Genomic DNA, 25950 nt, shown 5'->3' with positions numbered 1-25950 from the left:
TCTTCCAAAACAGAGATGTCATGATGCCAAGCAGAATTCACCCTCAAGCTTAAACAAGGCAAAACGAGGGTCTCATGTTGCAATTGCTGCAATATAAAGGTACAAAAGAGTAACCGGGATAGAGCACCCAGCACGGCTGTTAACCAGAGGGTGCCAAGGGACACAACAAAGTCAAGTCAGACCCAAAAACAGCCTTCTACTCCCTTACCTCTACTTAAAGCTCTATCAGAAGGGTGTCCTGCTCATCAGTGGTTCAGAGCATTATTTAAAGGGAGATTTGATTTTTAAATATGAGGAAATCAGACGTTAAAGGCAGCAGCAATCGCATTATAAACAACTTGGGCTCCAAACAGAGCTTGGGCCAAGAAGCAGTTTCTCTGAGGCACTACATTTGCCTAGGCCAAGTTTCCTTCACTACCTTAATTTTGTCAAGAAAAGCAAACTTTTGCAACATTTGTTCTGAGAAACTACTAAAAACCATAGAAGGAAAGAAGTAATTCTCAGGACAAAAATCTGCAAAAACAAAGAGTGCTGCACAAAACTAGTTATACCTGTCTCCCTTAGGACCGGATTTATTTACCATCCTAGTGACCAGGTCAAAATTAATTGTGAAAACAAAATTTTAAATTCTGAAAAATATTTTAAAATTAAAATAGAACTCCAGGGGTTTCTGTAACTAAAACATGCAGCTCTGCTACTCTGACAACCTTCAGTATTTTAGAACTTTTTTCAAATATTTCAATCCCAATGTGTCTGTTAAATTAAGTACAACTTCCAGCTACGAGGCCACTATCACTGACAACATTATGGCTTTCTGCAGCTAACTATAAACTAAACAAAACTTTCAAGCATGATCTTGCACCCTCCATCTTTAACCCCAAATTAGGAATTTATTCGGAAAAAAAAAAAAAAAGCTGGTTTCTTCTACGAAAATTGTACCAAAGTATTTTATTATGAGCAGACAACTATCTTATAGAATACTGTTTAATTTTAACTTTTATTTAATTATTACATTTAACAAACAATTTTTTGAAACTGCTCAATAGCTAATACCAAAACCAAGTAGGAAAGTTGAACCTTCGAACTGTATTTAGTTTTTATTCCAATACGCATACCTAATTAAACTAGGTATAATATATATAATCTTATACATCTAGTAGGTTATATATTTTATAGATATATACACACAGACACCTTCTAGCTACTCATTCTGAATTTTACACTAGTAAGACTTTGCAGTGCTGTGCATAACCCTCACATCTGAAGGAAAACTATCTTTTGCACATGTTGGTCAATGAATTATTGTTTTTATCATTTAATCTGCACATAAGCTGCTTGCAGGGTATCTTTGCGTGCAGCTAACAGCATTCAAAGTGACCCAGAAGAGGGATGGCAACAATGCTTAGCAAAAGCTGTCTGACACTGCAACCACCACTCAATGCCAAGACCACTCTGTTCTGAGCCTGGTGCTCCCAGCAGCGCCAGGACAGGATGAGCAGCAGATGAATGCCAGCCCAGGCTGCCAACACCACGTCAGGGAGCAGCCCGATGCCAGCAGAACCACAGGAAGATGCTAATAATGCAGTCAGAGATGCCACCACAAAAGCAGAAGATGTAGAACTGTATCTTAGCATTTTATCTTGGCCTTAGACAAATAGAGAGCCACCCAGAAGCCATCCCTGCTCTCCAAAAGGCTCGTTCGAATAGCCAGGCAGAATTTTCCACAGCAGCTGCAGGGGTCCGAGAGACTTCAGTTCCCCAGGAACACTCCACAAAAGGCAAAGAGCAAAAAGGGGTATCTCACTGGAGACACGATGGCACACCAGGGGCACCACTTCTCAAGCAGAGCTCTTCAAAATTAAGAAAAGCTAATTACAAGCTCTCTCTGCTCTTAATTGCCCCAAACACTGGAAAGCCTTCATTTGACCATGCTGTCCAAGGAAACTATGTGAATTACACTTATTAAGAACACAACTACTAACATACACAAAAATTAAGCCATGCAACTAAATATTTGTGTGGACACCAGAATTCACGTGGGTAAGATAACATTCTTTTAATTGGTACTTCAGGCATCACCTTCCTTTTCAGTGAATATATAGGAAACTCAAAGTCATAATTAAAGCCACTGAAATTGAAGCGTTTATAATCTAAAGAAAACTGTTTCCTACCAACAAAAAATAAATGGACAAAACTGTCTTTGTAAGTTTACTTAGAATGCCACTCACAGCTACTGTCAGTGGCAGGGCATTAGCCACTGTGATACAAAGAGAGGGCGTTCTTAATTGTGCACTCCTCATGCACCTCAAACAACGAATGTACTCATGCCTTGTTACTTGAGACTAGAAAGCTCTGCCTTTCAGCGTCTGTAGGTGGCACACTGCTGCCATACCCTTTCACCTTCCAGTGCATGCCAAGTACAGCACACAGTTCTCTCTCAGTGGCATGATCGTAAACAGAAAGATTCAAAGAGGATTAGAGAGAAGAAAGTTGTGGAGACAAGCCTGTAGCCCTGCATGGGGTTGTTGTGGTCGAAGTGCAGGACCCGGCATACTTGGCCATGTTGAACCTCATCCCATTGCCCTCTGCCCATCGACCCATCCTGTCCAGGTCCCTCTGCAGGGCATTCCTTTCCTCCAGCAGATCAACACTTCCCCCAACTTGGTGTCACCTGCAAACTTGCTGAGGGTGCACTCGATTCCCTCATCCAAATTATCAATAAAGATATTAAAAAGGACAGGCCCCGACCCCTGGGGAACACCACCGATGTCTGGTCGCCAGCTGGATTTCACTCCGTTCACCACTAGACATCTAGACGAGTTTAGTTTTTATAATAACATTTGGAGCTGCATAATATCAATCTTATTTTATATGTGAAGTCCATGCTAAAGCCATCTCAAACAAAACTACAGGATAGAGGGCTTAAAAAAACCACAGGCAAGTGAAAAAATCACCTGCACAAATATCTTCCACCCAGGACTCTGTCCAAGGGCCTCCTTTTTCAACAATCTTGAAGACTGACACAAACTTCCTTTGAGGAATTGCCCTCAAAACTACCAGGAAAGGGAATACACAGAGACCAGTTATTGTAACACTGTAAAGAGACAGACTGGATTAACCTTCTGCTGCTTTCTTGTGAACAAGCTGCTCCTTTGTTATTGTGCCTTTATTTCTTGGAGTTAAGAAAGTTTCCCAGATTACTGGAAATGGTTTGAAAAACATCATGACCACTTTCAACAATATATACTGTTTTCCCTTAGTTGCATTATCCTCATCAAGTAGTTTTTCCTGAGCTTGCACCATGTACTAACTCACAAGACCTTGTAAAAGATGACAACCAACACAATCAACATCCAGCATTTGAATAAAGCCTAGCCCATTACACCACACTTAAAAACAAAACAAAACAACACAACAAGCACATTATCAATTCCTAGGTATAACAACACATCAATTGTTTATAGCGTGCTTCTCCATGGATTAAACATCACCACTGAGCCGCAAGACTAATTGAAATTTTTATATGTGCAAGTGAGGAAGCCATTGCTATTCTGGAAAAATTGCATACATCAGGTTACTGTTTCATTAAAGAGTTAAGTCAGCAGGTAAACAAATAGAACGCCTGAATATAAGACAAGAGCAAAAGAGTTCCAGGCATGACAGAAGAAAAGCAGACTTCTGACATGCACACAAAAGGTTTATGTAGCAACTTTAACACAGGAGATGAAAAAGGAAAGTAAACTGAACAAACACAAAAACAAACCTACTGTGGAATGTAAATTTGGAATTCAAATTTGTGGATCTGTGTTTTGAGTTTGTTTTTAACACTTCAGGAGTAAGGTTACATTATTCAATCTCAGAATTTAGTGAAACATTCTGATACTGTATCTTGCCAACCTATTTCTTAATAAATATTTTCCACCATTTGCTTACTCTGAACATTAAGATAAAAATTCTCCTTTTAAATGCAACAACTTCAAACTATTCACATGAATAAAAGAGAGGATTGTGCAATTTATTCAAACAGACATCTCCAGCCGTGTAAGAAGGAACTGTATTTATTACACATACAATAGCATTTTCCTTTAGATATAAAAGAACATGGGAAGATAACTGCAAAGCAATTCTCCCTAAACATTTTTTTCCCTCCACCATTGTTCCCAAATTCTTTGTCACTCTGTTTCATAACCAGTATTTTTCATGTGTTCAGATATTTCTAAGTAATAAACACAGATATAGTTAATTGAAATATACAACTGAGAAAATACAGTTAAAGAAATAAGGATTCTACACTTTACATGCTGAAAATTTATTACAAGACCCAATTACAATAAAACAATCATGTCAGGGTTCAAGATTTTCTGGACAGATGGTTAACTTAAAACACACTGACCCCCTATCAGACTGGATTAGTGCCAGAAGCACTCAGCCTTTCCTACAGAAAGTGGGTCAGATTAGATCTTTTTATCCAAGTGCTTTGATGCATCATGATTTCTAAGCAATTTATTAAAATATTTTTGTATTCTTATATAGAAAATAGGATTCCCACTTGAACATCACACTTACCTTCACATTTCTCTAGGATCTGGACAGTTTCACCTAGTTCCAGGACTAAGCCTTGCGGTACAGCTCCACGGAAGCTGCATATCACTAGAGGGTGGAGAAAAGAGAAAGAGAGAGACATGTGAGGGTTGAATCTCTGTGTGAATTTTTCTTCTAAGCGTAGCACTTTAGCTCATTCCCTACATAAAAATAGCTATTACACAGCTGCCCAGAAAACCTGTCAGCCAACGCTCCTCATCAGGTATCTTTATTGTGGCCCTTATCACAAGTTAAGCTCAGCAGTAGTGTAAAAGCTGTGCTTTTTAGAAGACTTTTGAATTAAGCAAGGCTCGTAATGACTTTAATCACCAACCCCAGATTCATACAGGATACAAAGATTTCCTTGTCTCAGAATTCTTTCTCTACTATATCAATAGAACTGGCAGTCCTGACTACTGCCGTTGACTTCCTTTTGTTTTCTTTGAAATCACTTTCCTTCAAGTTGAAGCCATCTCAGGTACCACCTGTGCAGCTAATACACTACAGAAATCCTATATTAACGTACATTATGTTTAACTAGATACATGTAAGACTACATAGGAACCTGTAGTTTTCAGAAGCACTGAACAACTATCGTGTTATACATCTGAAATATTTTTCAAGGTACTAGCAGTTTTCATTAACTAGGGAGAATATGAACCTAACATTTCAGAAAATATGAAGATCAACTAAGAATTACTAAACAAACTACACAAGACAAATATGGTATTGTATGAAGATACATTTTTGACCACATTTATCAAAATGCAATAAGGTCATAGGCATTGCCAGAACTATGACATATCAAAAGAAACGATGAATTGCAAATAAGGTTTCTTCCCCAAACTCCCCAAGCCCCATATGCCTGTTCAGAAGCATCTAAAATCTCACACAGGCACAGATTTAATTCAATCACCTGAGCACCTTGTTGTGAGTAAACGCGTGCTCAGACACATGGCACCCGCTGCGTGTCACCCACAGGCACAGCAGAGTACCACAAGCAGAATTCCAAGAGCTGGAATAGTGACCTCCAGTGGGCAATGTCCCTTTCCCAATTTAAGAGAACACTCCCCTTAAAATAGCTCAAGCTATGGCTGGGATGTTTCCAGGGGATGGAGCTACGTTTCACCTCCTCCCTGAATACCTTTTTATGTCAAAGCCACTGAATCTCTTATGACTGAAGTTGCTTTGTGCAGAACTTACAAGGGAAGTTTTGCACAAAGAAGTTCAAGCTCGAGGAAGAAGAACTGCAGGAAAAGAACCAAGATCACCTTCTGCACCATTACCACAACGTATGTTTCTTGACCCTTCAATCGCAAAAAAAGGTATAAAAACCATCTCTACCAAAGATCAAATGCATACAAGATGTTATAAAGGGAAAGATCAGGAAAAAAAATTTAAAAATCAAACTACGTGAAAGCAGGCATCACCCACACAAATTAAAGTAATGAGAAAAAATTTGATTCAAAATCTGAAAACATCATCCAATGTCCAATGTTTGCTCTGAGAGTCAGTGGACTGTTTAATTAAAAAGGAAAAAAGTAGGGATTCCATCAAGCCTCTCAGCTCCTACAGCCCAGCAGAAGACACCACTGGTTAAACAAGGTTTGAAATTCTTGTTTACTTAAGAGACAGGAGAAACACAGCAACTGGCTCCAGACTGGAGTAAGACAGACAGCATAATCCAAGGAAAACACCGAGTTTGTCAGCATACTGGATTCATTCTTCACCCATGAAGAATTCATAAATATGGTTTTCAATCAAAGAAAAACCACTTAACACTTCTCTCAAAGCACAGAAACATTGGCAGTTACCAGATGTTTTACTGGCAGGCCACAATCAAACCTCCAGCGGCTGCTCCCCACCCCTCAAGTAATTTAGATAAGTGTCCTTTAAATCCAGATTTCTTTTTCCCCTAATAAGGCATTTTACCCAAACAGCAAGGTACAAACTTCTTATGAACTGCTGTCCAAAATAGAGCCCTGTATTCAAATAACATTACTCTCCCATTCAGACTACACAAAATAATAAAAAAAAATCAAGCATATGTTAAGAATGCTGTAAAATCCTGGGTGAAAAGCTACTATGGAAAATACCCCCAAAATGGAGAAATATTAATACAGTAACAACATGTATTCATGTAAAAGAGTAGTTCTAGGTACAGGAGAATTACAATTTAATATGTATGTAAAAATATTAAATCCAATGTCCCAGCCACTTTCAACTTCTCTGCATGTGCCAAGATCATCAAGACATGGGGACACATTAGTGCCTGAAGACAAAGAGACATTTGAGCTGCAGGCAGGTTAACGACTGACTGGTCTTACTCAGCTGAGTCCAACAAATACTCAAAGCTGAGAAGTGTTGCTGCAGGTTAACACCATACTAGAAGTTCCGAACTGGGGAACAACCACTGACTTCCTGTAACAATTATTTCCTATACAAAAACCTTGGAATTAAGGATGTAACCGGGCAAGAATTGGATGCGATGCAAACCCTAGCTCTTTGGTCATCAGATAGCCCCCCATTTCGTAGCAATAAAGAGCAAGCTTGCAAGGACCACTAACAGAACAATAGTAGGAAAACAGAGTACTGAGTCTTTCAACTGCTCAGATAGTCAATTTCAAAAACAAGGACAGGAATAATGACTTAAATATATTTAAGCCTATAAGAAGTAATTCCAATAGATCTGTTAGTTTATAGAAGCAGACTGTCCATTTATAAAAGGCTCCTGCTGATCACACAAAGAAAATCTCAGAAGGGCTCTGTTGCATCAGTGTGTCACCAGCTCTTTAGAATTCAGAGTACTCAGTCATGAGATGGCCAAAGCTCTTTTCTTAGGTCTACTTGAGTAAAAATAAATAAATAAAAGTCACAGGACAGAAAAGAATCGATTCCATCAGCTGTAGATACAATCTAGACGACCATTTCAATTAGAAATTTCTCAAACAAAAATAACCTCTACCTCCTGTTCCTAATTCATAATAGAGCAGTATGAAATTAACTGCTTCACCAATAGATTTGTGCATTATGCAAGTTTGCTGTGTTTGATGATTTTAATAATCATTAATTTTAAGAAGGACATGAATAGCAAAACATTTTCAGAATAACAGAAGCCAAATCTCAAGGGTAGGAGACTTTTCAGCCATGCTAAACTATACAAAAGTCAGGAAAAGCAGAAGAACCCAAATAAACTGACCGGAGATCACCACAGTACATCAAGCCATATCTTGTTAAAACTGTCACATATCCCAAGATTTTACATTTTTTTGATTTCAGAGATGTTAAGACACCTACTGATTGTGACAGAATCCCAGAGCTCTGCAGCTGTTTTATAGCCTGATGTATGACTCCAGAGGTTATTGCCAAAGTTATAGATGGTGTTCCTTTATTAAGCTAAAAGTGCAATACGAAATCTTATTTATAAAGTCACTTCTAAGTACAGTTCTCTGCAGAATTACTTCAGAAGTATGAACACAAATGTGTATGGGAAATACAGAATAATTTAACCTTTCTACAGAAAATCATTTACAGACAGGACTCCAGCATCTGACTTCTGCCCTTCCCACAAAGACATTCTTCGTAACACCACAAACATCCATCTGCACAACCCATCCCTTAGTAAGTCCTCATCTTTTCTTTCAAGAGTTGTCTCCTCAGTCCCCAGAATAGAGTAGTGCATCATCACATCAGCCACACAGCAGAGGTTCTGCCCACCAGTTAACAGATCTGAACAATCCCTCTCAGATTCCAAGACAGACATGCAGATTTTCAGATACTAAACCCCCTCGCCAGCCAGCCTTATAAAGGATGTCAGAATGTCATCCCTCCCCAAGCTTAATTTCAGCCAGCAGTTAAACCCAACATCCTGCCGAAGAGGACAGCTTTGGAGAAGCACCATGCACAGAAACTATCTACAGGGCAGAGGTTCTTTAGCTGTGTTACTTGAACCGTACTTACGTGGGCCACGGCAAAAGAAACTCCTTCCTCTGCAATTTTTCCACTAAGGAAGGTACAACTCATTCACGCAGGCACTCACTCCAGCTGAGAGAGACAGCATGAAGGGACTGGGGATATAACAGATGGGACTGGAGTAATGGTTTGGAAATCCAAAGATCAAGCAGGAGAGGACAGCCTCAGAAGCGCTTGCCCTGCCTAAGGACATGTCCTGCCATGGTGTAAGCAGCTGCATTACAGCTCTCCAGCAGTAAGAGAAACTGTCTTGAAAGGACAGAATCGAAGGGCGCACAGCTACAGACAGCATTCTAAGAAAGAGCCAGTGGTTCTGTATAGCTTGCAGTTTAGTTACCTATTAGGTAACTAAAGGAGCTGCTTGCCATATGGACAAAGGTCCAATCAATACAAGCTACTGGGATTTTAGAAAAGCTAAAGAACAGCCCCTGTCAAGAGCTCTTGCAGAAGCTGAGCTTGGCAGTGATAAAGGGGGAAGACATTTGCACAGATCGATAACCAGCCCAGAGGCAGGAAACGGAAGACAAGTCAGTTCTCTTCATGAAGACAGACTGACCAGCAAGCTCTAAAGGGATCCAATGTTGGAGCCCATTCTTTATAAGGTATTTCTAAGTGATCCAGGAAAGCCAGGATATAGCCAAGTGAGAAACCCTGTGATGCTGCTAAGGGCACCAATGGATGAGCTGCAGAAGGACCTGACAGCCACACGCAGAACTGGCAGACGTACGCCACTCAGTCTGCCCACAGGGTGGTGGTTTCACACAGGCCAACAGCCCTAACAACCTCGCATGCACACCGATGGCCTCTCACCTTGCTACAACAAGAAAGAAGTGACAGAAGATGCACCAAACGCTGCACAGGGACCTTTGTATGATGAATTATTAGCCAGGATATGATGCTTCCACCAGTAAGACAGAGCTGAAAGGCATGCAGCAAATGTAAGTGGTAGGCTGCGTGGAGAAGGTGAACATGGAGCGACTGCCACTCACCCCTGCCATAACCAAAAGCCCACTCTGACTGCAGAGCTGCCTTCATTTTGCTGTGCCACAGTTCAAAATAGGTCTTCCATTTTGTAATTGCTTCTAAACCAATTTCTCTGTCTCAGCTTCCTCACCGTGTCTCACCTGAATCTCAGTGCTTCCAGAGATGTGTTTCTTCTCAATGGATTATGTCAGTTACACTGTAACAGTAGTACGAGAAATGCCCCATGTTTTCACATGAATAGTGGGAAAAGCTAAAAGGAAAGCAGGGAAGTGCCAGAGAACCGTGCGGCACGACACCTCCACATGAAATGTCAGGGAGAAGCTAGTCTACTTGCCCCCTACAACACTTCCCTTAGTATACAAATCAACCTACTTTGCAGCACTATGAACTTGCACAGGTATGCACCTTCTGCATATATTATTTTTCTCCAACCTATTTCCACACATTTCAGTAAAGCCTACAAAAATATTTTGACATTGCATAATAAACTATTTACAATAAAATCAGTATGAGTTCAGCCCACAGTAAGTCATTTGTTTTACTTCATAAGGGAACAGAGCCCTTTCCCTCTCCAAATTCCCTCACACCCCATAGAAAATTAGAAGTCCTTATTTAAATAAGGGCTGAGAAACAAAATTGGTTCAAGAGGTTTCCATGTTTTCATTCCTTCTCCAGGTCTAAACTATGATTTTCTGATCATAAAGTTGGGATTTCAATTACTTTTTTTTTTTTTTTTTGGCTTTGCTTTATTTCTCATGTTTTCTCTTCCACAACAGAAATCATACATGCTAGAGCATATCCAATATACTAAAACATTACTGCTTCTCTTCAAAACTTGGCCTCACCAACACCTTGGGGTAACGAACTCTATGGGTTAACTTTGGGAAAAAAATAACATCACAGTATCAGTCGTGACCGTGCTTTTTGTTTGCTTCATTGGGTCATTTATAGTTGCATAACATGACAAAAAGAAACAGAAGGTTCCTGCACTCCTTCCATTCTAACAATCACCATTTTGCAAACTTCCAACATATTCTTGGTTATTCATTGCTCCAAAAGACAAGTCTTCCTGGGCTGTGCGATGGTTCATCCCAGTTCTCTATTCATTATTATCAGTCTGACCAAAGTTCTGGTGACTTCTAATACTTTTAGAAGGCACCAACAGAATGTAGAGGTGTTTGAGGTTGATGCATACCATTTAATTGTTATATCTGGTTTGTACTACAGTCAATGTGCAGTTATTCAGGCTATGCATTAATTATGCCCCCAAGCATATCTTCAGTCAAATAATTTCAAAAGCAATGAGGAAGATAATGCATAGGAGAAGCACAGCTGTAGTTGTGCAGCTCTACACCCAAATCAATTAGCTCCATACCCTACCAATTTATAATCAAACCATGCAGACACTGTATTGGATTCCATGCTACATATGCCAAAGTTCTGATTTTTTTCTGATAGAGTAATTTATGTTTTATAATACATAACCATATTTAAATTCACATCTGTCACATCATTTAAGAATTTGGTGTTTACATTTATTTTGAGTAAATGCATATCATAAACACGAATTTCACAGCCCCTGTAAAGGAGTATAAAACATTTAATTCTACAACAAATTTGCTGTGGACTATAAAGGCTTTTTCTTTGCTTTCTTATTTTGCCGATGTCATAGTAAACTTTGTTTGCCTGAAGCATTTTTCATTTCTTTTTTAATTTAAAACTGTTAAGAGTGGGTCACTCTGAAAACCACTAATTATATGAGCAGAAGTATACTGGTAAAAACTGCTATCTGAACTCCAGACTCATCTTTTTAACTTTACAGTGCATTTCCAAATCTGGGAAAGATTCCTAAACAAAGTGATACTCAAAGTGATATTCACCCACCAGTGAAGATCTCTCCCTACCCCAATTCTAACAACGCAGTGAATTCCAACTATTTCTTACGTAGTCTTATATGCAAGACTGTAGTTTAAATTTTAACTTCCCATTTGACCACTGCCAGTTATTACTATTACTGGCTGACATGGAGTACAAGTCAATCTCTGAGACTGCCCGTAAGATTGATTGGCCTTGAAGAAAATGATGTAATTACTCCAGACTGGTAACTTAAAAGTTTACAGAGAGGATATATCTTTCCCTAAAGAGCTTTTCCGTATTAGGTGTTTTTAATACATGGATTGATATCAAACAGTTATAAGCTAGTTTTAACAGCTGAATAAGATGAACTCGATTTTGCTCCCTGTAGTACCTAGATGATGATAATGACCCCATGTAACTTAAGAGTTGCTGTATTAAGCGAGAGCAAAGATGGCTCTAAATACAATCCCTTTTCCTTAGTAGAGGCTAAAATAAGGAGCTGAAGGAAAGGTATTAGAATATGTCAGGGATGTAGCTTTCCACAACTTGAACCATGTCTGCATTGGGACTTCCTGAATCAGAGGTTACCAGTGTGATAATATGTTCATCTGATTCGTGTCACGAACGTTTTTACACCCCACCAACCCAAAACAGCTGTATTGTCCCAGAACTTGTACTTCACTTAGGCATCATACAGAAAGCATTGTTATTTGTTCAGCTCCTGCATCACCGATGCCCTCTGGCTTGTATTAAAATAGAGTGAATTATCAATTTCTGTTCTTCCTCTCCATGCCATTTATGGTTTTAGGATCCTCGAGGGTACCTTTCCTGAGTATTTCGTTTGCTAAGAACAGTGACAGATTCTTTGCACTTGTGTATGCCAAACGAAAAAATCCCTATAAACCACAGCAATATGACTGCACAAAAAAAAAAAAAAAAAAAAAAAAATCACCTAAGAGTCAAGATGTAGCTTTACCTGGTTGTGAGGCAATTGCATTTAACAACCACCCCTACAGGCAGAAAGAATTAATACTTCCCAAGCCACCTTCCAGTCTGAGCCTCTCTGAGCCCTCAACCCTTTTTGCTGCAAAAAGCAGTACTTCTTGCAAGCAGATAATCACAGGCCTGGTCATTTAAAAAAATAAAAAACAGTTAATGAAGAAAAAAGCCTTCACATTTTTATCACAAAATTAAATGTTGATATGATTCTTTTGTGTGTGGAACCACCTGATTAAGCCTGGCAGCTTCAGAGACTGCACCATCAGACCCTGATGATATTTGACAAGTGAACAGAAGCACAAGGAAATTAAAATTACAACATTTTCATTTTGCTCTACAAATACCTAGAAAAGTATTTTCACCTTCACTCTATACCCTCCTAGTATTTACACGATTAATTGTCAGCGAAGGTTTGAATTATTTGCCAGGAATGAATTTAAGACAGGCAAATTTATTTGCAAGTTCAGGCCCCAGCCAGCACGCATGCTTACAAAGAAACCAGGAAACAAAATACTTCCAAACCACCGTGTTTAAACAAACAGGTAATATAAAAAATTCGGGTACAAAGGAAAGGACCCATCCAATTACAACCTAAAGGACATCCACCCAAGTAAAACACCACGATGTTTTTGCAGGAAGCAGTATACTCATCAAAAATCCCCATATACACAGTGCAGAACAGGGCTCTAATCCGATTGGAATTGCCAGGCACTAATGTAATACACACACAAAAAAGATTATCAAAAGCTGATTAAAAGCCATCCAAACATTACAACCGAAGAGGAGGGATTAAACAAAAGACATGAAGACGAGGTCTAAAGAATTTTTTGACCTTATTAATGGTCTACACAAACTTTTAGGGAAAACCTCGAGGAAGAAAAATATGCTGCAGAGTTTGAAGCAATCTGTTCCACGTAAGGCTTTGAGTATTTCCAAAATTACAGTACAATTAAGTGCCGGTATTTCAGGCAGGCCGGGGAGCACTGGCAGTTGCTAGGCAGCATCTGCTCCTGTCAGAGCTGCCGCCTGCTTTGGGCGGCGCGGAACCTGGGCCAGGGACACCGCCACCAACCATCGGGCTGCTGCAAGGCAGCTCGCTGCCATCGCACGGCATCTGCATGGCGCTCAGGGTGCTGCCTAGCAACACCGCCTCTTCCTACTGACTCATCCCAGCACTATGAAAATATTCGTGTAAAAAAGGAAACAGATGCCTGAGAAGAAAGGTGATCATTCACTAGCAAAGTGAATTATTGCTAGCATCTTTCCCCCGCCCTTCAGGATAAAAATAGAGGTTAGGCTCGAAAATCATGAGCTGTTTAAAATAGTTTTGCACATCCTGGTGACAAGAGGTAGGATGGGCAAAAAAATATATAGACCAGAAGCCCACAGCACTGTCCGCTTTCTTACCTACATTAAGGAACTGACTTTGAGCTTATAACTTGGCAGGCATCAACACCGGTTGCCCATCCCCTTCCTGTACTTCTATTCCCAATGCTCTGGCAGCACAGAAGTCCCTCATCCCTGTATCACTCCCTCTGCGGGGGAAGAAAATGCAGCAGCTTCTTTTTTTGTCCTTTAATTAGGGAGAAAGGCTGCTTCGCACCTCACCTGCATGGAGGAGAAACACCCCCCCCTGCAGCACGCTGCTCACCGTGTTCCTCACAGCATGCACAGGCCACCCAAGGCCACACCACAAAGGTGAACATCGGGAAGCAAAGTAAGGCACCGGTCGGGTTCTGACCATCCTGGAGGATGCAGATTGCACCACCTCCCCAGGCAGCCCGCCCCAGTGCTTCAGCACACTGGCTGTGAAAATAAGCATCCTGTACAGTAACCAGCAACCAGGCTCCTTCTGCCTCCACTGGTCAACTCTGAGGAGTGTCGGGCTCTGCCCTGCCGGTGGCTTCCTACAAAGCAGCTGCCCACGAGCCAGCCCCTGCTGGCCCCGCTTCCACACGCCGCAGCACCGCAGACCTTGCAGCTCATCAGCCTGCCTGCTCCAAGGGGGAGCCTCGCCACCTTGGCTGCCCAAGGACACAGTCGGCTGCACAGCGAGCTACGAGAGCACCGCCAAGTCACCGGCACCAAAGCTGCAGGTGTGCTGCTATGCTTTATATCCTACTGCATTTTATGCTGACCACAACTTCTGGTCCTGATGTCGAACTGCTGAGTTCGTAAGGCAAATATACCTTGGCATTTAGGATTGATCTGCACGTTTCCCATCTGGAGGAGGATGGAAGAAGATGGCAGACTTACAAAAGCATATTTAGCTTCTGCATCCTAGCTGAAAACTGTATTGTAGCCTATACTGTCTGCCACACAAGAACTTTTTGTGGAGATCTGATGACAGCTTTTGCAAGACCGTCAAAAAACCTTTCAAACCCCACACAAGAACTTTGACCAAAAGTTATCCATTTGCTACTAACTTTCTAGGAAATGAAGTATTTACCTGACATAAGTGGAGATGCTTTTCTTACGAGATCTACAGAATTGTTCCCTCTTCTAATCTTGACTTAAGCAAACACATTAATTAATGTTATGAACATCATTTGAAACGTTATCAAAATCCTCTTTTTGTCTTATTGCATCCTTCACCCAGGCTGAAATAATTCACATTTTTAACAACAAGAAAGAGAATATTGTTTCAGGCAAGCAACCTGAAGCACAGTCACTCCAGCACCAAAAAACACAAGAATCCAAGACCAGGAGTCACAGTTTCAGGCGTTGCTATGATGAAGAAAGTTAGAGAAAGAGCCCTATGCTCTACTTCCACATCCCCAGAGACAAAAAAATAAAATAAAAATAGCTATTTCTGCAAGACCCCTTCCTTCAAGCAATCTTCCTTGGGGGAAAACCCTCAGACCACAAAGAACCAAATATATTGCAGAAGGGAGGGAAAAGAAAACAAACAAAAACACAGCAGAGCAGGTTTTTTGTTTTGTTTTTAACTAGTTCCGATTAGATCAGCATATTCAGAAAGGCTGAAAGGGAACAGCAGACAGGCCGAGCAGTGAGCTGCAGATGCCAGGGGCATGCCAGGGCAGCGAGGAGCTACTGACAGTACTGACAGCAGGAGCACAAGCGTGGTCAGCGGGCAGCAGAGCCAGGCCTTCCTGCAGCCCACACCAAGGAGCCCTCGCAGCAGCACGGCCGATCAGTGCAACCTCCCCTCCACGGGAAAGGGGCATGCAGGGGACTCACTTAGGCACAGGGGGCAGGTAACGGGGAGCGTGCAGCTCCATTTTACGTAGCATGTAACAGCAGACGTCAGGGGAAATTTATCACTTTCAAGAAGGTTGATCCTGCATTCAGTGAAGCTACATTGCTGCCTCTTTGGTTTGCCAAAAATTGAGTTGCCAGTCACTCAGCTCAAGACCATTTACAGACAATGAAAAACCACCACATCTAAATTCAAACCACTAACTATTTTTTAGCATAATCCACATATTTTTTGCTTATTAATCCCACTCTGGCTGACACTTTCTTACTCATGCCTACACTCTCTCCATGCATGTAATGTAGCCATACACACAAAAACAAGAAAACTTCGGTGAAGTGGGCAACTTTACACAGACCTTTCACAGGCATCATCCTCTGCAAAGGCAGAGCACAGGTGAAGCAAACATCTCCTCCTGCCCTCCCGGGCTCAGACCCAGCTACTAGAACCACCTGTATCCATACCCCACAGGAACTATCCAACGTTGCCTAAGATATTTCACTGGGAAAGATTACCAGCTGCCTTTCTGATTTGATAGGGTGGACCACAGACCCCAGCAAGACAAAGGACTGCGTGCAAGCCAATACCCAACAGGCCCATAAGACGATGGACATTGTTCTCAGCCAGCCTCGGGTCAATCAGCAGTTCCACTGGGTCTCCCTGACATGTATGCAAGGCTTCGTTTTTTGGGGCGAGAAGACAGAAAGGGTAGGTGCACTAGATCTACAGCTGGCATAAACATCTCATTCTTAAGCATATTTAGAGGGAAGAGAGAGTCCCCTGCTGCTCAAACGCTCAGAAACGAGATTTCTAGAAGAGGGAGCCATCTGCCAAAGCACACCACACTACACTCCAGCATGCTGGGTAACTCACAGACTTGTATTAAAAATAAAGAAAATTAACAAAATCATTCACCACTCCCTAGTGCCACACTGCTTGCACAGAAGCCTCCTTACCTTGTAACACCTAGACAAACCCTTAGGTTTCAGAGAGCAACTGGTACCAGCTTACCACTGAAAGCAGCATGACCTGCTCCCAATCACCAGCAGCCAGCCAGCACCACCTGCCATACACCTTTCTTAAGGCTTAATACCCAGAAAGAGTCAGGAGGAGAAAATGAAGGGAGGTGCTGAAGCAGAGGCCCATTCCCAGCAGTAAGTAACCACCTCACAACTCCGCTGCAAACTCTTTGTTCAAAAAGAACACTATGACAGGTCTGGAAGGAAGGAACCAGCTACAAAGAGCTTAAGGGAGGCTTCCAGGATCTCAGAAGAGATCAACAAGTTGATTTTGACTCCCAAACACCTGAACAGAGGTTTGATTTTTAGTATCAGTCACATGAATGAGATATTTCATCTCTCTGCCTTGAGGTTCAGTGAGATTACATTTTGTAACAGAACACGGAGTAAAATGTAGTGATATTAAGGCTGATTCATAACAAAACCAATCAGTGGAAGGACTGTTGTCAGTTACAACTGTCTTTCAACCAAGAACCTACTGTATGCTTCCTTTAGCCTCTTCCACAGTGAGTATCACAGCTGAGGAAGGAACACAGACTTAACCGACTCCACAAATTATCCAGGATTTCTACCTGAAGCATGAGAAGAAGCTGCACCAGAAACTTTAACTGCTGAATACTCTTCCAGACTTTCAATTCTTTGGTCAGTGTCTTCACATCCACATCTGAAAAGATCTCCCATTTGATCCATGACACGCATATGACTACTGATTACAGTAATTGTTGGAGGTCATCAGGCATTTACAGCTTTCACACAAGAACTGTGTTCCAAATCACCACTTAACACATTAATCTGACAAGCTGCTGTACGTACATCTCACTGTGCTCATGATGACAAGGAAAGAAAATCTCCCCCATGCTCAATGATCCCCTTTTATGGGCTTTTAAATGGCACCCAATACGTAGTACAGTCTTTTCTAGATCATGAGTTCTGGTAGTAGTTCTCACATGTTTCCCTGATGCTTGTCCTGGACTCTGGGTTTTTACAGAAGTACAGAATTACCCTAAAGCAAGGCTCTGCAAGAAAGTGAGGCTCAAGTTCAGCTGAGCTATGCCATTAGCTGCGAAAAGGAAAGAAGGGAAGAACTAACAAACCATACCACTGCAAGCCATGACCTGCACCGGCACCCAAGACCCCACTAACTTCCCATGCTGCCTCCAGTTGTTCACAAAGAGAAACTACCTTCTTCTCTTCCCCACTAACTTCACTCTGACCAATCTCCCCTCCTGTCCTACAGACTTGACAGTGAATTTAAACCCAAAGCATACAAATAAGAAAATTTAGGCGTGTGCTTGATGTTTTTAAGTAGAGCATTCAAGGCACACTGGCATATATCTTTCTTTTTAACCGTAACTGGTACCTGCCGCAGCAAAAAGCACACAGAAGACCTTGTTCCTTGAATAAGAACAAAAAGCCTAGTTTTCTAAAAATGGGTATTTATGTTCCCATCCCTTCCTTTTCACAAATAATCCCATGACAAACCCAGAGCAGTGCCACCAGACCTTCAGTCTCTCCACCCCCAGCCCTGCTCCAAGCACTCCTGCCCACACAGCACCCTGCCAGTCGTTGCTGTGCTCACGCCAACAGCTCCCCCTCCACCTTCTCCAGCGAGCAAACAATGAAGTTGGATCAGGAGGAGTCCTCCCAGAACTCGGATATCCATTCTTTTCAGCAAGTCAGCAGCTGTTTATCTGCATGTCTATCCACACAACACCAGCTAACTCCTCCCTCAGCCAGACAACAATTTTCATAACATTTGTAGGAAATGTATGCCTCAAAATGCCAGTTCTCATCATAAGATGGTGCTCATCACTGGTGGAAAGGTGTTGTTACGTGAGGACAGAAAGCCTGTACAAAGATTTTCTCCCTCAGGAAGTCAACCTAAATACAAAACCCATTTCATGTTGTGGTTGGAGCCGGAGAGGAAACACTGCCATTCCCATCCCATTGGCAACCAGAAGTCCTAAAGTCCTAGCTGAATGCATCACATGGCTTAACAGGGACTAGGTGGAGAAGCGCTCTCAAAACCACCAAAGCACCACAAGTTAAAACCCCCACTGCAATACTACCACTTCTGACTCACGCCTACATTCCACACAAACCACACCATAAAAGGCCAGCATAAACAGCTGATTCCTTGCCTTTGCATGTAATTTGAGAACTGTTTTTCAATTTCATTCCTCCTGTATTTAGAAGTTTTTGGCCATTTTGTACTGTAATTGTGAACAACTAATACTCAGATGATCTCAAACTAGCAATAGAGTAATTCTTATCCAGACCCATAGGCCAGCTTTTCATGAGAGTAATCACATTGTCATCATCATTTCATCACTCTTGTCTAGAATAAAGGAGTCAAGACACGTCAGCCTCCTCGCAGAGCAGTATATTCAATCCCCAGGTCACTTCAGTAACAGGAATGCAGCCATACACTAGACCACAGCTGAATCATTCACTGCTGTGCTAAACTTTGCCTGGAAGTCTCTACTGCATGTAGAGACCATACTGGAAGTCTCTACTCAGATGCATCTTTGGAGTTGCACTTTTCCACAGGCATTTCAAGGTGTAATTCATTCCTCGTTCAGCCAAATAACACCTATAGATTTCCTTTATGACCCCTGGCTAACAAATTCTTTTGTTCATTCTCAAGTTCAAAGAGTAAAAACATGTTCTTCTGGGCAAAACACTTAGTGGAACTAAAAATTACTCCCATTTACTGATCACCTCGTTTTCCTGACAAATCAGCAAGTCCCCAGGAATTAGCAGCACCTCCACAAACCCTGTTACAAAGAAGGTTTGAGTACATCCCCCTGTAGAGCTTCGGTCCCAAGACAGATCACTGAAGCACATCCTTAGTCACCTCCCACATGCTGCCAAGCTATTACAGTTCCTGGCAATAAGGTAAGAGAGAGGATGAAGTGTAACATACATCCCACAACACAGAACCCAGCTGCAGTGGCTGACATGGCTTTCCAGGTTATCAAAGATGGAGTTTTTCCTACTTTGGTGGAGGTTTTTTTTTTTCCCCATCTCTCTGAAACTTTTCATTTTAAACTTGTAATAAACTGCTCCAGTGATGCAGAGAAGCTGCAGTGTTCATCAACTCATAGCACTCCTTCATTTAGCAACTGCCTTCTATATGATGAGGTGAAAACCAGCAGTATGTTACGAGCTGTGCTGAGGGAAGGCAGACCTTTTCTAAGTCTTGCAGTCCTGCTTTCCCATACCGTGAAGCACAGAGCGTGCAAACCAACGTTCAGCAGCAGGAAACAGAAAGGAAGATAGTGATCGAAAAGCAGAAGCTGCAGTACAGAGCTGTAACTGGGACACTGAGATGCTCCATCCATTTGTAGAAGCAGCAAGGGAAGCATTAGTTTTGTGCAAGTGTGCTTACAGATTTACTTTTCATTCTTATCAATTAAGTGGTGAAAATAAACATACAAAATTTGTTTTAAATAACCAATGAACAGCTTCAAACCCAATAACTCTGAATAGAATAATAGGCTGTTTATGAAGGCAGGTTTTCCTCTACCCTTGTAATTTAACACATACATACTTAACATAGTCAGCCATATAAAGTACAGGATTAACTACATACATTTATTTTTTTTCTTGAGAATCACCTAAACGTGTTCCTTGCACAAAAATAAAGCGGCAGAAATTGACAGCCTAATTAATTACACAATCAGCTCATAAGCATTTGACAAATTTTAATTAGCAGTTATTTACTAAAAAGATCTTTCACCTTCTCAGCTTTTTATTTTAATTCATTCTCGTTATTTAATGCTTGCTTTAGAAGCCTAATGTAACTAATCACATCACTTCAATAAATATTTTCATTCCGACAGAGACTGCTTTAAAAGTATTAAAACACTAGAGGGCTAGACTTTGTTATCTTCAATAATCCATTTGGAAGTCTCACTGGCAGCTTTTGCAGCAGGCCATCCTCAGCAATGCCTGTGGAAGAACTGCCTGCCTTCCAACAGTAAGTCCAGAGTTTTGAAAGCACAATTAGGAGAAGAGGCACTGAATGGAAGTACTTCCAAATGGAACTGAAGGGAATTATTCACAGCCAATTGCACATCATAGCTGAGAAGGACAAGCAAGAAAGAACTTGAGTGCTGTTAGGGTTTTTCATATATTTATTTTAAACATCCCAAGCAACCTTTCAATATCTTTCTCGCAAAAGTACACAGGGGCCTGCAATAGAGTTGGGCAATACAGTACAGAACTCTAAGCACCAAAAACTTCTTTTAGCTGCAGCTGGACAGGCAAGAAGAACTTCAGACCTGTTAAAAAGCCACCGATGTTCACATCAGTAAATTTAACACGTTCTCATGCAGCCCAGGTAGCTGTAACAGGCATATGTACAAGGGTGCCAGCAAGCATGTGAGAAATGTCTTTTTACAGTCTTTGAAAGCTGAGTACAAAACCCTTCGATAGCAACTTGTTGAGAGGGGAAATGTGAAATCTTTCTGAGAAAGAAAAAAGGATATAAATGATCATCTCTGACCCAAGCTATGTGATCTGTGTCCTTCTAACCTCCAACTTGCCTTCAACAAAGCAAACTGCATCTGAATTAACTACTTTGTATCACCACTTTGCTCTGGCAAATAGAGGTGAGCAGGCAGCAAGGCCTGGCTCTCCAGAGATACCTGAGTATCCCCCCAGTATTCTGCAAGCATCACAATACGGTGAACAGATAACTGATTTTTTTTTTCCTCACCAAATTTCTGTCAATAGAGAAATAACATCCATTGTCCTAATCCAAAGGCACAGCAAAAAATTCTCATAGTTTAAGGAGAGCAAGCAGAAAATACACAGGGTTTCTTTGGATAAACAGCAATAAAAACAAAAATGATTCATAAAAACCCAAACAAAAATTCTTAGCAGTAACTCATACCAAGAAATTTATTTTTGCATGCATTATTTTGTTTGTGAAACCAAGGTAAATTGCATCAGAAAAAAAAAAAACCTCTATATATAGATTATTTTTTTTTTTCGGTAGTGCATCTCCTAACAATAAAACTTCATCAGCACCATTATACCTTCCATAGCCTAGTTTCTCCAAAATGCATGAAAACAACCAGTCTCAAGTTCCGGTGCTTCTCTCACCACCTGTAGTAACTAAGCTCCAGATACAAGCAGCATTTTTTGCCTACTCTCCCTCTCTGGAGGACTAACCACTAATTTCAATTATAGGAGGAGTAATTAACACAACCCAACAATAAAAATAATAACAACAACAAACACACACCCTTGTGCAGACAGCATCAAAGTTCATAAAGAGTCAGCTAGTATGTCAGACCTACCTATACATGCGTTGCCTGAAACAACAAAAAAATCTCAGCGATATTCCTAAAGCTACAGAATGAACAAAAACAAGTGCTTACTTCAGTGAACATTCTCCTCAGGATGCCTCTTCTAGACTGGTTTACAGCCTTAATTGAGATTTCCTCCTTATCCCCTCATGCATCTCCCTAAACAAAATTAGTCCACCTGCTCTTCAGTTAAGGCAGCATACGTATTTCCTTATTTGAAAACAGTGGCCAAGCAGCACACAAAACTCTGAATATCAAACCCTGCAGCACTGGTATTTCACAGCAAAGAAAAGCGACCACATCAATAGAACACAGGAAAACCAACAAGACTTGAAAAAGCAATTATTTTCTGCAGCATATGTTACAATAATACCAGTAAGTTTAGCACCAGGACAACAGAGGTGGTTTTGTTTTTTGTTTTGTTATTTATTTATTTAACAAACCAAGAGTAAATGTATGAGCAAGGGTGGGATACTTTGTATTCTCTAAACATCCACACAACACATAACCGAACTTGTTACTTTTACATATTCCCAGTGATTGTCCTATACCTATGGTTTCAAATTTAAAACATTAACTTGATTACTTTTAATAATTATTATTATTTAAACAACAGTTCATTACTTAGTCCTATTATTTATTATGAAGATGTATGGGACGTCCTTAGCAAAGCATTTGTTGCATGAGGTGAAAAACCAGCAAAAAGCATTCTGATACATTTTGTTGCTCGCTGACACGTTCAGAATTTGTTGGCGTTCCAACTCTTATTTGCTTACAAGTAAACCTGAAAAATCCCACTTTACCATACATGTTAACAGGCAACAAGTCGGTTATATATTTTTAAAATATTTGCAGAAAGGGATTATCACTACCCACTGTGGAACTTATGTAACTACACGTACACCTGATAACTGTAACTTTAACGAAGCATTTGGCTAAGTAGCCAGGGCACGCGCTACCTACTTTTATTATTACACCGCGAACATCACGTCAACGGTTTATTTGAAGCATTAAACCAAAATGAAAAGGACGCTAAGGAAAGACCGTGCCTTCCTTGGATGATGCACGACATTCCTGCACTTACCAAAAATCGCTCGGTAGGCTCTCTAGCCCTGGCGTTTATCAAACAAAAAAAAAAGGCAGAAGCCATCGGGGGCGAGCTCTGGGGGGGGCGAGGCGAGGCGCGGCTCCCACCCCCGGCCGGCAGCGGCCCCGCGCTGCGCCGCAGGACCCCGCCGGCCGCTCCCGCCCCCCGCAGCAGGTGCATCGCCGACGCCCCCTAATGACACCCCCTGCTCCGAACTCCACATAAACAAGCTCGCCACAAAGCGCGGATTAAGACGGAGGAGGGGAGGGAGAAAAATAAAAATAAATAATAATAATAATAAAAATAAAGCACCGCGCTCTTATATCGATGAAGGGCTGAACGCCGCGGGCGCGGCCGGGCCGCGCAACCCGCTCCTGTCAGCGGCCGGCGGGGGCAGCCCCGAGGCTGGGGGGAGCCGAGCACGGCCGGGGGCGACCCCCGCGGGGGCGAGGGGCCGGTCGGAGGGGCGGCAGCACCTACCCACGCCGTATTTCTCCTCCTCGGTCGGGCTCCACATGCTGCTGCTGCTGCTGTGGCGGCGGCTGCCGGCCGCGGATCCCCTGGGCAGAGCCAAGCGGGCGAGCGCCGCTCATGGAGCGGGGGCGGTTTCGGCTTCTTCTCCTCCTCCTCCTCCTCCTCCTCCTCCTCCTCCTCCCTCAGCGGGGGCGCTGCTCCGCGGCCGCCGCACCGGCAGCCCCCAGCCTGGGCTCCCCGCGCCCCGGGGGTCCCGGCGGGGCGAGAGCTGAGGGGATGTTGGTGGGGGGGGCGGGGGGCGAGGAGGTCGCCCCCTCCCACCCTCCACCCGTCCAGTCCCGCTCGCAGGGGCGACGGCCGCCGCTCCCCTCAGCTCCCCTCAGCGCCTGGGCTGTGGCGGGGCGCCCGGTGGCCCTCCCGGTGCGGCCCTGCCGACGCGGCGGCCCCGCGGAGCCCCCAGCCCCGGCCGCCCCCAGCCACCGCCGCCGCTCCCGTCACGGCCGCCGAAGGACTCGCGCTGCCGCGCCCCCCCCACCGCCTCAGCGGAGCCCGGCGCGCATGCGCGGCTCGCACCGCCTCCTCCCCCTCCCCTCCCCCTGCCGCGCGGCCGCACGAGGCGCGCGCGGGCGCGAGGCGCGGGGGCGGCGGCCGCTTCACCCCCCCCCCCCCACAGCACCGGGCGGGAAACGGCTGCTGGGGAGCGGCCGGGGTCCTGTCAGCGCCCCGGGGCTGCGGCACCGGAGGGGGCACTGAGGTAAAAAGGGAACCATCTCGCCAGGAGGCGAAAAGCTACGAGGCCCTCAGGAGACCAGCGTGCGTACGGCACCGAATTATTTAACGTTACGCCTTGTTATTAATTTCCAATGCTTCTAAAGACCCGGCAAAACGCGGACGGGTGGCCAACAGCCGGTTGTCTTTCCGCTGAACCCGAATTTGGATTCCTCACTGCAAGCCGAGGTGTGTAATCCCAAAATGTAACTGGAATTGTGGTCTCTGCAAACCCTCCAGCATGTTAGCAATTTTTCTCCAGTCAGAGCCTTCCTGAAGCTACAGGAAGAAACAACGCGCTTTGTACACCATTTTCAGAAACCTTTGTAAATTGCTTGATATAAAGTTTCAGGATTACATCAAACTTTTTAATAATGTAACTTCAGATGTACCCAACACTTTTTATAGAATATCTGTTCTGTCATTATGTAATAAAACAGAATGAAAGTCATCTATTTGCACTACAGAACTTAGGTTGCTGTGGAAACCTTCATTATTTATTTTTTTAACGTGTGCAACTTACTTTTCAACACTGAAGATGGCCAGCTTTCTGTTTAGGTTTTTGTTTGGTTTGGAGCTGTGGGATTTTCCTTTCCTGTGCAGGGTACAAACAGAAAGCGGCCAATAACTACGCATGTTTTACATTATCGACGTAGAAACCCCAACTTATTCAATCACATTTTAATTCAGATTCATAGTTAAGCATATATATTTACAATAGCTTAATTACTTCCCTTCCTGAGGCACTCCCACACCATGCAGAAATAGCTTTCCAAAGGGACAAAACCTGACATTGAGTTGCATCTGTTGGAGATAGGCTGCTGCTTCAGATGTATGAACTTCAGATGTATGTTTTTTCAGTAATAAATACCTGTTCATCTCTTGTTAGTACTTTGGGAGCAGAAAACCTCTGTAATGACATTCGGTTAATTCTTCCAGCTCTCTGTTACCACATTCCCCAGTACTTCTTGGATATTTCTTGCTGCCAATTGACCAGCAGCGAAGCAGATCACTTTCCTGCTTAAGAAAAATCAAAGAACAAAGCAGAATTTTCTTCAAAATACAATCATGTCCAAGTTCATGATTCTTGTTAAAGTAAATACGGAATGAAGGTGGACTTGGAAAGAGAAGGAGCGAACCTCCAAAGGTTTAATGAACTTGAGGACACAGAGATCTACAAAACAGCTGAAAGAATAGGTCCTGCAATGATCTAAACACAAACGTTTTGCTTCAGAACAACTGTGATTTTTATTTCCTTATCATGGACATACAAACAATGGCATTAGCAGGTAGAGTTACACTGATTATAGATTACTTAATGTGAAATATAGTGTTATTACCTATGTCTTTGCAACACTTTTCTGCACTGCTGCTGGTGATACCTATTTTAGAATAGTCACTAGAGGGGTGCATGACCTGCTTAAGAAAACAAAACAAAAACAAAAAACAGTATATCCAACTGTAATGTTAGTGGGATGCAAGTTTGCATAACTTAAAGCTACCAAATATATTTACACCTGTTCCTCTGATTCGCATTCACCAGCTTAATGTGTCTCCTATTACCTCTATGTACATACTGATTGCTTCGGTAAATATTCTTAGCCAAAGTGTAGCACAGAACAAACACCTCATCCTGTAAGCAGGTAGTGGCATTAATATCGCAGGCAGACAATA

The 25950-nt window shown here is 42.4% G+C and overlaps 1 protein-coding gene across 1 annotated transcript in view; it reads right to left on the bottom strand.

Annotated features, from left to right (window-relative positions):
- Positions 1–23627, bottom strand: part of DOCK3 (dedicator of cytokinesis 3) — a gene marked incomplete at its 5' end in the record, with an annotated part of 212463 nt that extends 188836 nt beyond the window's left edge. The window contains 5 exons of the mRNA XM_084292895.1: positions 2955–3053; positions 4567–4650; positions 13466–13568; positions 14532–14616; positions 23515–23627. Of these exons, the coding sequence (XP_084149021.1) occupies positions 2955–3053; positions 4567–4650; positions 13466–13568; positions 14532–14616; positions 23515–23627 (484 nt within the window). The remainder of the gene's footprint in view (positions 1–2954; positions 3054–4566; positions 4651–13465; positions 13569–14531; positions 14617–23514) is intronic.
- Between the last annotated feature and the right edge of the window lie 2323 nt (positions 23628–25950).

Source organism: Netta rufina (assembly GCF_964035555.1).
Source record: "Netta rufina genome assembly, chromosome: 10".
NCBI lineage: Eukaryota > Metazoa > Chordata > Aves > Anseriformes > Anatidae > Netta > Netta rufina.
The sequence above is the reverse complement of the archived record's forward strand: the minus strand, read 5'-3'. Positions and strand labels throughout refer to the sequence as shown.